The sequence below is a fragment of the Rhineura floridana genome, chromosome 3 (assembly GCF_030035675.1).
Source record: "Rhineura floridana isolate rRhiFlo1 chromosome 3, rRhiFlo1.hap2, whole genome shotgun sequence".
NCBI lineage: Eukaryota > Metazoa > Chordata > Lepidosauria > Squamata > Rhineuridae > Rhineura > Rhineura floridana.
In genome coordinates, this window is record NC_084482.1 from 191,680,876 (window position 1) to 191,697,324 (window position 16,449).

Consider the following 16,449-nt stretch of genomic DNA (forward strand, 5'->3'; position numbering starts at 1 on the left):
AGCCACTACTCTTCTCAGTAGCTAACACTCTCCCCTTTCAAGCTTATTGGCTCCTAGGGATGTCTGTTGTTGTGGGAGAAGGCATTAACAAGGATCTCATTCTCAACCCAGCAGCGCAAAAAAAAAAAAAAAAAGGATGAGAGGGGATATGGCTGTGACTATCATGAAGGTACCCTGTACTTCTGAATTTGCCACTACACTACTGCCTGCTGCCAGATGTTTTGGACTACAACTGCCATCATCCCCATCATGCTTGCTAGAGTGTCCAAAATTATCTAGAGGATACTGGATTGGGGAAGGCTGATAAATTTACTAGTAAATTAAATTACTAATTAAATTTATTAAATTACTAAAATACTAAGCTAGAGGGGCTAATACTCTGACTAGGTATAAGGCAACTTCCTTTTTTCACCATCAGCATCCAAACATCATTCAGTGGTCTGACCCAGTATACAAGGCAGCATGTGTGTCTTGCACACTTCCAATTGAGGAGCCAGACTTTACATTTTCTCAAATAAAATGTTAAAATAGATTCAACATTATTTTATTAACAAATATCTGTCAAGATTATTTTCCTTTTCACTTTTTATTTACAACTCTCATGGACAACCTCTCCCCCAATATATTTTACAATTACCTACAAATTTTAAATATTTTGCAACTTGTCAGCCCCAAAGAGGAACTCAAAACAGCAGCAAACACCTAGTTTTGGCATTACAGGGTGTTACCTCAATTAGGAAAATAAAATCAGTTTTGTTTTCAAAGGAGGGTTAAAAGTTTAAAACTTTTAACTTAAGTCTGTTTTAGAATGAAACTATTTTTAGTTGTATTTCAGTAAATGGCTGTGGGTTAAAACATTTCACTAATTTGATGAAGATGAGCCGTAGAATGAAGCCTCTTGTACTCTGTGTTGCTAGAGATGACATCTTTCCCACTGAACTTGGCTTCAGATTATGCAACTTTCCTGGTTGAAAACAAGAATTGTTAGCGCATTAGCTTTCTGTTGATCACCAAGGGAGTAACCAGGAGTCTAGCTGAGCATCCTGAATCCTCCGGAAAGCCTGCAAGCCAAGTATGAAAGCAACAGCCCTCCCCTCTTCCCAGTCCCCAGCATATAGGTATACTGCCTTTGAACATAGAGGCTCTATTAAATTCTCATGGCTAATCACTATAAGTTTGTCTCTGCAACCCTGAGACTAGATATTTAACTTTCTTTAGATCCATGCCAGTCATGCTTAAGTCCACCTGAAACCCAGTAAGATTTAATCACTCATGACTAATTTGTCTTCTCAAATTGTGAGATTATTTTATGACTGAGATGAAGAGATATTACTTACCTAATTATGCTGTGTTGAGAGGAAGGATTCTAAAGCCCTGTCACTTGCTGATAAGATTGAGGGCTAATGTTGATTTCAGTTTGGCAGACATATGAGACATCTGGACTTTTAAACCAAATTCATTTATTTACCACACTCTTCTTCCAGTGATTTGAGAGCAGCATATGTGGAGGTTTCCCCACTTAGCCAGGGAGAAAGTGACTGATTCAGAGTCACCCAATTACTCTGATTGCAGAGACATAATCAAAACCTAGTATGAGGAATTCAGGGAAAACCAGACAGGGCTGTGTGATATTTTGCAATTCTAAGCAAGTGCACAAAAATCACAGAATTCAGCTCCAACTTTATTTTAAAATCTCGTGGCTGAAAAATCTAGTGTATGTGCAATGTCTGGTAAAGATAGACAAATTCATGGAGGATATGGCTATCAATGGCTACTAGTCATGATGGTTTATATACCACCTCCAGGGTCAGAGGCGCCATGCTTATGAATACCATTTGCTGCAGATCAGCAGCAGGAGAGACTTATTGCCCTCAAGTCCTGCTTGCGGGCTTTCCATAGTTTTCTGGCCACTATGAAAAATAGATGCTAGACTAAATAGGCCTTTGATCTGATCTAGCAGGGTTGCCCGTATGATCTCTCATGTCTCTAAAGCAAGAAGAGCTGCTGAATAAGATTGCCAGAGGGTAAGACTTCAGTCCTCCCTATAACTCCTTCTCCATTCCCATGGTTAGCAGAAGCACAATAAAATTTTGAAAATCAAAGCAATGCATATGTGCAGAATTTATACCGGTTGCAAAACTCAGTTTTCAGTGTCAAAATCTGGGTTAATCCTAGTTCAGGATTTAGACTTTTATTTTGTGCATGGTGCACACAAGTGATATATTTGCAGGGTAGCTGAAAACTCTTTGTATGAGATGCTACCCCTCAGATATGCAAAATACATTTTGTTCTTTGTTGCAAATGCAATTCCAGAGTGGCTTACAACTACACAAGACCACAATTCCCAGGGTTCACTCTGTGTGTGACTTAAAATGGTGAAGTCCATAGGGTGGGCTTAAATCTGCACTCAACCATCATTTCATTATGTGCCTGGCCTTCTCTTTCAGCCATGAACTCTCCATCAATATGGGAATTACAGTGCTCCTTCACAGAACGCTCCAATAAACTGTGAAGAAAAGGCAATGATAATGTGCTTTGCATACTGTACATGCTGGACCACTATTTCCCAAAATTAAGATAGCTAATACATACTTATTTTCTGAATGCAGTATTATAGGAACCATTTCCGCCATACACCTCAGGAGACATGCTCAAAGAAGCAGCTTGTGCAGAGATGCAGTACCCTCCTTTGAGTGAAAACAGGCAATCACAGCTGTTGCAGCAAGAGCAGAATTACTTATCCTCAGATGATGCATGCACAGCGCCTTACAGGAGTCTTTCAATGAATCTATCTTATGGCAGCCTAGCACTTCTTCTGGGTCAAAAGTAGGAGTGAGCTAGACCAATAATTCCTAAATCAAGGACGCATGCAATCTGGGTCTCCTCGAAAAGGTAGATCCAGACTCCTATGTTATTTATATGATTATCTTGACATTTTCATCACGGGATTTCTTGCCTTGAGACAGTCGAGAGGAGGAACAAAGCTGCCTTGCAGTTATTGCCATGTGAGATGGCTCATCGGAATCTGCCCTGGATAATGAAGCTCAGAGAGTTTGCAGGCTGCTGCTGCTGCTGCTGCTTTTCATCCTAGGTTGAAGGACAAGAATATCCAAAAAGAAGCAGGAACATCGGTTCCAGCCCAGAGGTCCCTGAATACGGCACATCAGGAATGAAAAGTCAAGAGTGCCGCAAAGGCCAGGATCCCCCCCCCCCGGTATCTAGATAGCAATTTTGTTTTCTTCAAGTTTTGAACCACAAATTCCCTCCTGCCAAGTCCTTATTGTTAGAAAATTCTATGAGTTATGGCAAGATGTCTCCAGATGATAAAGAAAAAAACGGCAGTTTCAAGCTGGATGATGTGAAACATCTCACTGGCTGTGGAGAACAGACCAGTGAAGGCTAAACTATTAGCGTCTCACAAAATAATTAAAGAGCTGTGCAAGCTAGGCAGGCATGGAAAGCGGCGATAGCCAGAACAGTGTGTATTTTATAACAATACATAAGCAGAGGAAAAAATGCAGGGTGTGGAACTGGCTGCAGAATCTAGTTTTCTGAGAACTTCAACTTTCAATAAAAATAACCACAAAATTCTTTCTAGCCTCTATGCATCAACAAGGACTAGAAACTTGCTAAAAAAAATAGGGTTGAGAGTCGGTGGGCAGTGCCTGTGGAGCCCCGAAGCATAAGATTTCCAGCAGCTGGGGCAGGTCTGAATTGCCCTGTACAGCTCCTTGCCATCTCCCCAGAACAGTCCATCTCCAAGACTAGCAAAACATAATTTTGTAAAATAAGTACATAAAGATGTGCATAATTTATACTGGTTGCAAAATCAGCAGAATTTTGATATCTTTAGCACACAATATCTCCAGCTCTGATCACGGTTCTATAGCAAGCCCATACCTTGCATGTTCAAGGCCCCTTGTTTGGTGCCTTGGCTCTCAACTAACATGATCTTAGGCAGCAGGACTGGCTTTCTCAATCATATCCCAGAAGAAACACAGACAAACTGATCAGTTTGATGAACGGAAAAAAGGGGAAAGGATGGCCACATGGGACACTGGCATCTTTTAAGGTTCCCAAAAGGAAAATGATTTAAAAACAACAACAGGACACTACACATCTTTCATCATCATCAGTCCATGCAAGCTAAATCCAGAGCTATTATCCAAGCAAAGTGAGAACTTCAGAGGTACGTGTAGTAGCTATCCAGACCTCCTTAGTTCCTCTCATACTTGGAGTCTGAACAGAGGTTTGGGATCCAATCACCACAAAGTTAAAACTTCCAAGGGATTCCTACTGGACTACTCTTACTCATCATGTAACTAAGTAACGCTGAGCCCACAACTGTCTTGTGTTGCAAGTACTGAGTCAAAAAGGAGCTGTGCTGAAGAAGTGTGCTTGGTGAGACACTGCTACCTGGCTTCAAGGCTTTCTGGACCCCCATCTGGAGTCTCAGTCTTGCATCCTTATTGGTACTCTGCAACTGAGAATAAGTCCCCAGAGTCTATTTACGTTGCTAACAGGATTTGCCAGGAATCCTCTTTGCCATTTTGCTTCTCGATTAGCATAGTCCAATTACTTGATTGTGACTGCGATGACAAGGGCAGACTCCTCCACTCTCCTCTCTGTGTTGCCAGGCTGGCTCTGGATGGGGTTTTCCAGCTGCTCCATAGCAAGTGGGTGGCCCAGGACTGGAGGCTCCTGCACAGGCTGGGGAGGCCCAGTGACCACCTCTGGGTGACTCTTGCTCTTGTGCGCAGTGACGTTGTCTTTCTTCTCAAACTTCTTGCCACAGAGGTCACAGGAAAACTGATAAAAGGAGTCTGCATCGTGCTTCTTCATGTGCCAGTTCAAGGAGGCCTTCTGGCGGCAGGTGAATCCACAGATCTCACACCTGTGCAAAGAAAGGAGGGCGTTTAGCAGCATGAGAGATTTAGGGCCAAAACAAATGGGGAACTGGAAACTTATGACTGGATATCCCCACTCCCACCCCCACATACTTTAAAGCAGCTCCATGGGGCTCCAATTTTTGTCCTAGCAGTAGTGCTGGGGGAGAAATTATTTCCTTGTGCTTTTCCTCAACATAAACCACCTTCTGAAGTTTTCCTCCCTCTTGTTAAACTAGAACTTGGGGCCATCCTATTAAACTGATGGATAGACATTCCAGAGACCAATTAAATAAGGTGTTTTTTCACACAATGTATACAATTCACTGCCACAAAATGTGAGGGCCACATATTTTCAGGATGGTTTTCAAAGGGGATTAGACAAATTAATGGACAATGGCACTATCAATGGCTACTAGTCATGACAGCTACATGGCAGGAGCTGTTGCTTGGAAATTGCCAGCCAAGGAAATCGTGGCTTCATCATGGACGCAGTGAGGTCCAGCTGCTTAGCCTCAGTCTGCAGTGGGCCTGCTGCTGGCAACACCAGGAAGACCAAGAAATGCTGCCTGAATAAATCTGGTGCCATGTTATTTCTGATGACATGTGCAAATCTTTGTGAATGTGATTTTACTGAGCAAATATTTTGGAAACGGCTTTGAGCCTCTTAGGGCTATAAAGCGGGGTAGAAGATTTCAAAATAAATAACTATATGGAACCTCCAAGTTCCAAGGCAGTATATCACTGAATACTGCTTGCTAGAAGGACAGCAGGAGAAGACTACTGCCATTGTGTCCTGTTGGTGAGCTTCCTGGAGGCATCTGCTTGGGTCACCATGGGAAACCAGGCTCTGGACCAGCTGAGACCTTGGTCTGAACCGCCAAGGCTCTTCAGATATTATTGTGCCATTATTGAGAATGAAACATGATGCAGAAGCACTCACTGTAAGGGCTTTTCTCCAGTGTGGATTCGTCGGTGGATGATCAAATTGCTGCTAGTTCGGAAGGAGCGAGCACAGAACTCACATATGTAGTCCCTTTTATCTGCAGGTAAGAAAAATGCATCTCATTGGTTATTCTGGGCCAAAGGTAACACGGGTATTCTGCAGTGAGTGTACTCCATAGTACATGCTAGTGCCACATCAGCTCCCTTCACGCATTATCTTTGCAACAACTCAGTGAGGGAGGTTCGCCTGAGAGGCAGTGACCTGCCCCAAGCCCCCAAGTAAGCTCTCTTACTGGGCAGGGACTTGAACCCATTCAAGATCAGTCTAAGACCCAACACTCGAGCAATTATCCCACACTAGCTCTCAGACGGAACCAGGGGGCACTAAAAAGGGTGTGGGCTGAAAGCAAGTCCAAAGCACTTAGAGAACTGGGGTGGTAGTGATCCTACAAGGTAGGATCTTAGAAGGCACCCTCTGCTATCCTCACCGCTATGCAGTTTCTCGTGCTCCTTAAGGTGTTTCTTGAAGTTGAAGGACTTGCCGCAGCTGGGTTCAGAGCAGGTGAATGTTTTTTGGTGAACGTGCTGATATTTCTTGTGGTGCTGGGATAAAAAGAAAATAGTCGAAGTGGAAGAAATATCTACCTTTTGTGGCAAAAACACAAAAATCTTCTTGAATGGACAATCTGTCACATAAACAGTGAGGACAATTTGCACTCTCTGAAGCATGCACATCTGCTGCCTCTTTGCATGGCTTTTACAAAGCAAGGCAGGACTTTGTTGCATTACAAACACTTTTGCATGCCCACCTACTCCAGCACTTTGGGTGGGTGCCAAACAGGGACATGGACAAGATGGAAACAGCCACGCTGTTGTTTGTCCCTGGAATATGGCCTTGGAAGTTCGAATGGAATGTGCTCAGTCACTGAACAATCCTCCATGTTTCTTTCTGCCCAGATCCCTGGGGCATGCAGCCACTGAATGCATGCAAGGTGTGGGTTCCCATGGAAAGTTTCTGCAGTAAACTGGTGATGGAGTTTATGTGGACATAAGCTGCTCCTCAATTGGTGGGCCAAAAGGCCACACTAAACCTGTCAATCCTCTCTAATCAGAAATCAATATGGTTGCCTTTCCTCTTCTATTTTATTTCTTCCTGCTGCTGATAATCATATAGTTGTTACCTTTTTCCCCCCTGAAAAGATTTCATAGAATTACAGAATTTTAGAGATGGAAGTGACCTTGGAGGGCATCTAGTCCAGCCTCTTGCTCAATGCAGGAATCTGCAAAAGTGTCCCTAACAAGTGGCGATCCAGCCTCTGCTTAAATATCTCTAGCAAAGGAGACCTCACCACCTTCCGAGGCAGTTTGTATCACTCTCTTAACAGTCTTGGCTACTCAAGTCAAGTTGCTCTGTTTCTGCAGGATTCCACAGATATTAAATACTATCAGGAAACATGGCACGCAGAACTGAGATTCTAGCAGCCACAGGGAGCAGGAAGCGACAGGCCAAGAAGTGGAGATGGCCTGCCCAACAATCGAACATTGCGCCAAAGCATTCAGGTCTGTTTTCAGAACGAGAAAGTGTTCCCCTGTATGGGGAAATGCTTCCTGCTACTAATACATCACTTACATTCAAGTATTGGCGGTTGGAGAAAATCTTCCCACAGCCATCGTAGTCACAGAGGAGGATCTCTCGCTTGGCTGCTTTCCTGTGAAGAAAGGCAAGGGTGGGAATGAGGGGATGGACGAGGCAACACACAAAGCCTCTGCCTTCAAAGATTGCAAGGGAGAACTACAGAACTACACTAGATTGCTTCCATCTCAGTACAATCATGGGGAAGGGCCATAGCTCAGGGGTAGAGTGTCTGCTTTGCGTGCCAAAGGTCCCAGGTTCAATCCCTGGTGTCTCCAGGTAGGAGTTTGCTGTCTGAAACCCTGGAGAACCACAGCCAGTCAGTGCAGACGATACTGAGCTAGACGGACCAGTGGGTCTGGCTCAGAATAAGGCCGCTTCCTCTGTTCCTATCCCTCGGGTTGGGCACTTGATTACTCAAAAACGATTTGCTCAAATGTTAAATACTGGCCAAGTATCTTTAAAGCATTAACTTCCTTGGTACAGCAAAAAATATCCTTTAAGCAGATTTGATACTTAGGCTTATTTTTAAAAAAGAGCTGTGGGTGAGATCCAGCATAATACAAGTGGGTGCAAAGGAACCCCCCTTTCTCCCCTCCACATTTCCTGCTCTGCTTCCTGCTCTGGAAGGTCCCCCAACTCTCCAGAGCACATGTTGGGGACATGCAGGGAGGAGAGGGGAGGGTTAGGGTATGTCCCCATTTGCACAAATACACCCTAATTGGATCTTACCCCTTTATTGCAAATCAATCAACTTTTTAAAAAACCCAGGGTACTTAACTATTATAACTTTTAACAACGTTAGGTAAGGTTTCTATAAATGGGAATGATCCACAACAGTCCTTCCCCTTGGCTTTTCCCCTGGAATACCATGGTCAACCTTCAGTTCCAAAAAGTAAAAAATATGACAGAATTAAAGCAAAGAAACAATGTTTGAAAAACAAAAGGCAGTTTTTAAAAGGCATTTGTGCTTAGTAGGCAGCAGGCCAGCTCTTCAAACATCATCAGACTCACAGCTTCATGAAATATTTGACCCTGAGCTATTCTCAAATATAAAGAGGTAAAAAGACTCCAAATGGGGCAACTGCCCTTAGCATCAGCTAGGAGTTGATGAAATGGAATGCAGTGGATATTTGTCTAGGGCAGCCTTTCCCAACCGGTGTGCCTCTAGATGTTTTTGGACCATAACTCCCATCAGCCTCAGCCATTGGCAATGCTGGCTGAGACTGATGGGAGTTGAGGTCCAACAACATCTGGAGGCACACTGGTTGGGAAAGGCTGGTCTAGGGTATTCACTACCCTATTGGTTCTCAGACTCCCCTGGAGTTTTTTGTGGCTTTGAACAACAAGCTGCTGACAGGTCAAGACTTTCCACTCCTCCAAGGCATTTTAGCATGCGTTTTTAAATGTTTTTTAAAAAATATGTTTTTAAATTTGTATATTAGTTTTTAATGTTTTTAATTGTTGTAAACCGCCCTGAGAGCTTCAGCTATGGGGCGGTATACAAATGCAATAAAATAAATAAATAAATAAATAACACATGTTCAGTCAGGATCGTTAAAACAAAGGGCAGAAACACACTAGTTCCGGTGTGTCTCTGCCTCTCTCTTCTGAAAACCAGGGCACACAATGCTACTCAAACCCCACCCCTTTTTACAGTAAAACATGGTGGGAGCCGCCTTAGGGCGTTTTTTAAAAAAATCGCAAGTGATTTCACAACTGATTGGAAGATCAACCCGTTCCCCCTCTGGGTGTGGCTAATGGAAACGCTTTAATCTAGCAACTGATGTGTTTACAGCCAAGCAGGGATAGCAAAGAGCTTCAAAAAGACCTCTCCAAACTGAGTGAATGGGCAGTAAAATGGCAAATGCAATTCAATGTAATTAAATGTAAAGTGGTGCAGCCTATCGGGGCAAAACAAATTCACATACATACTTATGAGGTCTGAACTAGTGGTGACTGGCCAGGAACGAGATATTGGGGTTATAGTTGATGGCTCGATGAAGATGTTTACCCACAAACTTCATGCTAGGGATCATTAGGAAAGCAACTGAAAATAAAACTGCCGCTATCATAATGCCTTTATACAAGTCTATGGTGTAACCGTATTTGGAATACTGCATGCAGCTCTGGTCGCCTCACCTCAAAAAAGATATTGCAGAGTTGGAAAAAGTTCAGAAAAGGGCAACCAAAATGATCAAGGGGATGGAGCAACTCCCCTATGAGGAAAGGTTGTAGCATTTGGGGCTTTTAAGTTAAGAGAAAAGGCAAGTAAGAGGTGATAGAAGTGTATAAAACTAGGCATGGTATGGAAGATGTGGATAAAGAAAAGTTTTTCTCCCTCTCTCGTAACACTAGAACTTGCATACATTCAATGAAGCTGAATGCTGGAAGATTCAGGGCAGACAGAAGAACGTACTTCTTCACACAGTGCATAGTCCCAGGCTATGGTCTGAAGGCACATAAGACGAGCTCCCTGCTGAAGCTAAGCAGGGTCAGGTCTGGTCAGTGCCTGGATAGGAGACCACCTGGGAACCATATGTAAGCTGCCTCGTGTTTCTATCATGAAAAGAATGGCGGGGTATAAAGGTAATAAATAATAATAATAAATAATAATAATAATAGTTAAACTATGGAATTTGCTCCCACAGGAGACAGTGATGGCCACCAACTTAGACAGCTTTAAAAGAGGATTAGACAAATTCATGGAGGAGAAGGCTAAATGGCTACCAGCCATGACATCTGTGCTCTGCCTCCATAGTTGGAGGCAGTATGCTTCTGAATATCAGTAGCTGGAAACTGCAGGAGGGGAGAGAGTGCCCTTGCACTCAGGTCCTGCTTGTGGGCTTTCCACGGGCATCTGGTTGGCCACTGTGAGACCAGGATGCTGGACTAGATGAGCCATTGGCCTGTCCCAGCAGGCTTTTCTTATGTTCTTAATTGATCAATTTGTCTAGCATGAGCACCCTAATCTAGCCTTGAATTAGAGACCCATGCTTCCTACACCTTCTACCTATTGCTTATTTCTAAGGAAGTAAACAATGTGCCCTTCAGGCTTGAAAAGCCAACACACCAGCACCTACCTGATTCTCTTTGGACCAATCTGGGCCACATCCTCATCACATGGCTGGGCCCGTTTCTTGCAGCTGTACAGCAGGAAAAAATATGCTTGGTAAGAGTAACAGTGAAAAATGTTCCCCAGAAGGACTCTCAGGCTGCCATTGTGGCACGGATGAGGGAAGCAGTTGTTTTGAAAAGTGGTGGGATAATGGAAGGAGCAAAACTTGACTGGTTAGTATTTGAGTCTAGAATAGCTTCTCTGGTCAACCTGGAACCCAAACCAACCTTACAGTGAAGCCTAGGATGCAACTCTACCCTAATACTACTGGACTCTAAAGGAATGGGCTACATATCACAAGATCTGATCAGCTGTATGGAGTTTGGCTCTTTAACCAGCATTGTGCAGTGGTTAAGAGTGACCAGGACCTGGGAGACAGGGGTCCAATTCCCCACTCAGATATGAAGCTTTCTAGGTGACCTTGGGCCAGTCAATCTCTCAGCCGAACCTACCTCGCAGGGTTGTTGTGAGGATAAAATGGCAGGGGGGGAGGGAGAACCATGTATGCCACCTTTAAGTCTTTGCAGGAAAGGTGGGATATAAATGTAAGGGCCATAACTTAGTGGTAGAGCATTTGCTTTGCATGCAGAAGACCCCAGCTTCAATCCCTGGCATCTCCAGGTAGGAGTGGGAGAGGCCCTTGTCTTAAAGCCACAAGAGCCACTGCCAGTTAGTGGAGACAGTGCTGAGCTAGATGGACCAATGGGCTGACTCTGTATAAAGCGGCTACCTATGTTCCTCAAGAGGCTTGTAACTCAGAGCCACAATCATTGGTTATGGTGGTAATGCAGAGAAGTAACTGGAACATTCACAAGACTAACTCTGGTAAAAAAAAAGGCAACTCTTGGGTTTAACAATATGATTTAGCAGACAAATCTGGGAGGCAGAGGGAGGTAAAGTCCTCAGCTCCTGCACTAAATACTAAATGTCACTGTTGCTCAGGGCCAAAGTATACAAGGGAGACACATGTCGACAATACTGAGCTAAGCAGATCAGTGGTCTGACAGTGTAAGGCATCTTCCTATGTTTCTACATGATTCATTTATTACATTTACAGCTCATTTTTCTTTCCAGGAGCTTAAACACAATTGTTTCAAATGATTTTAACATTGCATTTTTACACTGCTATAATCTGCCCTCGGACCTTACGGTGGGTAAGAAATCTAATAAATAATAATAATAATACAAACTGCCCCCTGAATGCCCCCTAACGTTCATTTACCTGTCTAGGGAAGGATGATAATTTTCATCTTGCAGGTCATCTGTGTACACCAGATTGTCTTCCTCTGCCAAATCCTCTCTTTCGTCATCTTCCTGCTCTGGTGGCTCAGGCACTGATTCAGGCATCCCCTCTGGTGGAGTCAAGATGCTGCAGAAAATCCAACAAAAATAATAATGCTAAGAAGGAAAGGAAGGGGCACAGAGCACAAAAGTCCTTGGAATTCATCATCAGTTCATCCCCATAACTAAGCAATCACTGACAGATGCCTATCCAATCTTTTTTCTCACCTCCTTCCCCCTTCCGCACAAGTGGATGTGGTGTCAAGACTGCTACAAAGGCATGTGACTTTGCTCTCAAAGTGCCTTGCGCATAAGTCACAACAGGCTTCCAAAGGATATAAAACTCCATTGCTTAGAGCAGGTGTCAACAGACCCCCAAACAATGTAAAAACACTTAGAAAATTAAATAAATAAATAATCAAGAGATACACATTTCATCAACATATATACATATCATCAGACAATCATAAATGCTACAAGGCCCAGCCAATCAGCATTCTGCCCAGTTGGCTGGGAAGCATGACAATTTTGTGAATGCCAGAAGGGCCAGCCAGTCTCCAATTTTGCTGGCCCCTGTAGCCAGCTGCTTCTGTCAACTAGGAAAAGGTGATTGTTCCTGAGCTCAGTCATATGAAGAAAGTTGTACATCTGACCAAAGAGGGCTGAGTGGAGATCCACAGTGAGATTATCATTTAAGGGTGCCCAGAGAGGCAGAAATGAAGACGCTCAAGCCAGGGAGCTTAAGCCATCTTGAGAGAACTCTCTTGTACTACATTTTGTAACGTTTGTTTGCTGTAGTACTTTAAAATTGTAAACCACCTTTTGTATCTAGGCAGAAAGATGGTATAAAAACTTACCTTACAGGCTCTGTGACTTCTGTGCTAGCTGGAATCTCTTCAGAGGAAGAATCTGGAAGAGAAGACATGCACAATCAGAATTGGGTGACAGAGCCACAGAATGTGATCAGCAGTATGGCAGGCTTTGAAACCTGGGCAATGAGGGGGCGTCCAATTAGTGAACCAAAACAAACAGGATTTAAAATAACCCATGGAAACCAAAGTATAAACTAGCAACATTACAAAATTATTTCCTTTATTGAATAGAGGTGGTTTATCTGCTATCATGCAAGCAGAAGGCTTTCTATAAAGAAAGCCCCACCTTAATATCAGCATTTCCCCTTTTTTGTATCCTATAATAAAAAGGTACAATATATTTTCTAATAGTCATTGCCTCTCTTCTTCAGGCTCTGATTACAATTAACGCAACAAGTTTGACTGATCTTGCATTCCATCTTCAAATCAAAAGTAACACTGGTAAGAATAATGGGGGTAGATCACACACAAACAATGACTATTTTAAAAAGCGTATCTAGATAGAAATTTCATGACCGATGCTCTTGGAGGTCGCTGATTCGTAGGGTCGCCTTAAGCCGTAGTCGACTTGGAGGCACGTAACAACAAAAGATAGAAATTACATAGACATGGTATCCAAACCTAAAATACTAATTAAGATAGCCTCTCTGGTATGTGCCTCTGGAATAAAATGAGATGTTACATTTCTCTTTGCTCCAGCATCCTACAGACCGCAAGCTCCCTCACCTGTTTCATCAGCGTTGTTGCCACTCAGCAATTCCTCGCACGGGCCTGTTCCACTGCCGGGAGACAAGCATGCTGTTCTCTCTCTGTCTGCACTGCCCTCCCCATCCTCTTTGGAAGGTGGCTCTGCCTCGTCCACTGGACATGGTGAGTTGGAAGCAAGCGCTAAGGAAAAGGCATGGGCTGCTGCTGCCCTGCGGAGGGAGCGCCGGCGTCTGATGATGGGGGAGGGTGGGGGGCTGGGCTTGGAACTCACTGCTTTCTCCTCTTGACATCTGGAGGCTGCTTTGCGGGGAGGCAGCGTGCAGGTCTGTGGGGTGGGGGGGCTCCAAGAGAAGGTGTGGCCAGCCAGGCACTCCCAGACCATGCTATCTGGGATTCCTTCCTGCTCCGGCAATGCGGACTTCACGTTAGGGATGAAGCCACATTCCTGGCTGTGATTGTGAGAAAGGACAACAAGGTGCTGCAGTGCATCAGAAGGAAGAGGGCTGGGGATAACATTGGAGATATTCGGTCCTGGGAAAAAGAATAAAACCAATTTAAGACTGGCCTGCTTAATGGGATGCAACATTCCCCCATAGAAATTTCCCACGCGCACACATGCATGGTTTTTATTTTGTAGTATTCTGTATGAATGCTTGATATTAGGATGTTTGGGCATCAAACTACACCACAGCTCAGCTTAGAAAAAGTAAACCATAGCTGCTGGAACTTCTGCTAACCCATTCCCCATCCCAAGAGGTCACCTTAAATGAATGTAAACATTATAATTCAAGCCAAGTGCTTTGTTCAGCCACATTCAGCACCTAAAGGCCAAGAGGTCTGAAGCTAATCTGCAGATTTGTGTGAGACAACTTAATTTACATAACTTTTTAATGAACCCAAAGGATGCTACAATGCAGCAGTGAACACTACTATTATACAATATTTACATTAACATTTATACTAGAAATAGGGCTGATCTACAAATCCAGAAAAAAAGTCTTCCTGGAATTGTAGCGCTTCAGAAAGCAGGCGAAGAGCTCTATCCTATTTTTCCCCAGGGGGCCAGTTTTCAATGTGCAGGGGCTTCATATATGGTGGGAGTAGTCAGCTGGATAACATATGTCCTATACACTTGTGGGTGTAGAAAAAATCAAGCAAACAGTGAGATCAGATGGACATTAAATGCCCTGCAACAATTACATTAAACCTCAAATGTATGCAAAATAACACAGTGACCATGAATTCACGACGACAGTAATTGATAATAAAACAAACATTCTAGCAGTGCTAAGTTAATAAACACCTGTAGCAAGATAAAAGTCTGCTATCTCTATCCAATCCAGAGGTGATAGAATTGGTTTTCGCCATCTCGTAGGAACTTCAGCTATTCCTGAAGACATAAGTTGTTTTTTGTCCCAGTTTCAATGAAGCATCACATGTCCGAAAGCTAAAACCTGCTCTTTCTGTTTTTAAGTTGCTCTCGGCACAAATGTGGGTTTTAAAAGACCTACTCATCTTTTGCATATCTATGACTATGAGCCTTTTAACAGGCTGAGCTTAGTCTCCTTCCCCTTTTAATGCCATATTGTAAATGTTTGTGCAGCTTGTCAGAACTTTTGAGATAGCCTCTCCTATGACACATCTTACAATTAACATTTGTCCAGTTGCTCCAGTAAGTAGCATCCCTCAAGCTACTGTGAAATATTCATTAAAGTGGGCAAGAAGGCAATCTGGTTTAAAAACCCACCTATTGTTGTTATCTGCAAGACTGCTAGAAGATTAAATTAATTAATACTAATAACTGGCCTCTTCTGATCTACAGAGAATCTGCGATGGTTCTTACCTGTTTTCAGAGCTGAGCCTTGTGAACTGTACCTGAATGAGAAACAGAAGAGGCAGGGAGGTAAGCAGGCAAAACAAAGGGGCCTGCACTTGGTTCAAAATAAGATATGTAGTTGCTTTTAGCACTACTACTAATAAGGAGAAGCATTTATTAGAGCAGGGCAGAGGAACATCTATGGTCCCCCAGATGTTGTTGGACTCCAGCTCCCATCAGCCCCAGCTAGAATCCTCAATGGTCAGGGATGATGGGAGTTGAATTCAAGTGACATCTGGAGGGCCATAGGACCACCATCCCTGATGTGGAGCATTAGAAGTGCTTCAGGGATTTTATCTGGGGCACAATTTAAATGTGACGCTAGATGTATAAATCAACTTCCCCATGTGGGGTTGTTTGTGCCATATTAGCAAGCTACAGAACCTTGATATGCTTCTGCCACAAGTGTAGGCACCAGCAGCACTATTTGAATGAAAACATCATGCGGAGAGCCCTGCACAGCTAAGTATTTTGGTACACCTGGCATCACATTTAAACTAGGCCTCAGTAATCCCTAACACAATCACATGAGTTAGGTCCATATTATCTCCATATTGCACAGTGGTGAGGATGCTAAAACTAAGACATTGTAGCTTGCCTAAAGCTAACCATATTATTTATTGATTAAATTTATATCCTGTCCTTTGTCCCAAAAGCAGCCCCATCAATCTCCTATAAACCTGCCTCCCTACCCCTTGAAAGGTTGCCATTTTTCACCTGCCCATATCAAATTACTTTAAATGCATGCAGATCTCATATTTGACCATCATCTAATAAGTAGACAAAACTAACACAGAAATAGGCAGGTAGAAGTAAAATCATTTGGGAAGCAAAGGTCTGCAGACATAGATTCCTCACCTGTCAAGCAGGTACTTGGCAAGCTGGGAGTGCAAAGAGAAACCCAGTTGCTCCTTGAGCTGACACCATTGCTCCAGGTGGCTGCCAATACGGATGCGGCACTTGCTGCGCCGGGCATCCAGCTCCTTGCGTTTTTGCTTGCGAATCATTTCGGAGGCCCGCTGACGGCCCTGGCGCCCATGTTCCATCATCTCAAAGTCACCTTACTGGAAAAGACTACTGAGTTATGATCCACAAGGAACCCCACCTGAGCCCCACAAGCAAGTTACATA

General features: G+C 43.5%; 1 protein-coding gene across 11 annotated transcripts in view; it reads right to left on the reverse strand.

Moving 5' to 3' along the window:
* Nucleotides 1-505: 505 nt before the first annotated feature.
* ZNF692 (zinc finger protein 692) overlaps nt 506-16,449 on the reverse strand; it is a 41,484-nt gene continuing 25,540 nt past the window's right edge. For 10 of the 11 annotated variants that reach the window (XR_009761569.1, XR_009761568.1, XR_009761566.1 and 7 more), the window contains 11 exons: nt 16,178-16,383; nt 15,287-15,318; nt 13,462-13,974; nt 12,721-12,772; nt 11,805-11,951; nt 10,548-10,610; nt 7,462-7,540; nt 6,320-6,434; nt 5,830-5,929; nt 2,593-4,894; nt 506-964 (listed from right to left, as the gene is read on the reverse strand). Coding sequence is in view for 1 of the 11 variants with exons in the window: in XM_061619005.1 (XP_061474989.1) it covers nt 4,576-4,894; nt 5,830-5,929; nt 6,320-6,434; nt 7,462-7,540; nt 10,548-10,610; nt 11,805-11,951; nt 12,721-12,772; nt 13,462-13,974; nt 15,287-15,318; nt 16,178-16,368 (1,611 nt within the window). In the remaining 10 variants the exon portion in view is untranslated. Of the gene's footprint in view, nt 4,895-5,829; nt 5,930-6,319; nt 6,435-7,461; nt 7,541-10,547; nt 10,611-11,804; nt 11,952-12,720; nt 12,773-13,461; nt 13,975-15,286; nt 15,319-16,177; nt 16,384-16,449 lie in introns of all 11 variants that reach the window. The other variant, XM_061619005.1, reaches the window with a different exon arrangement.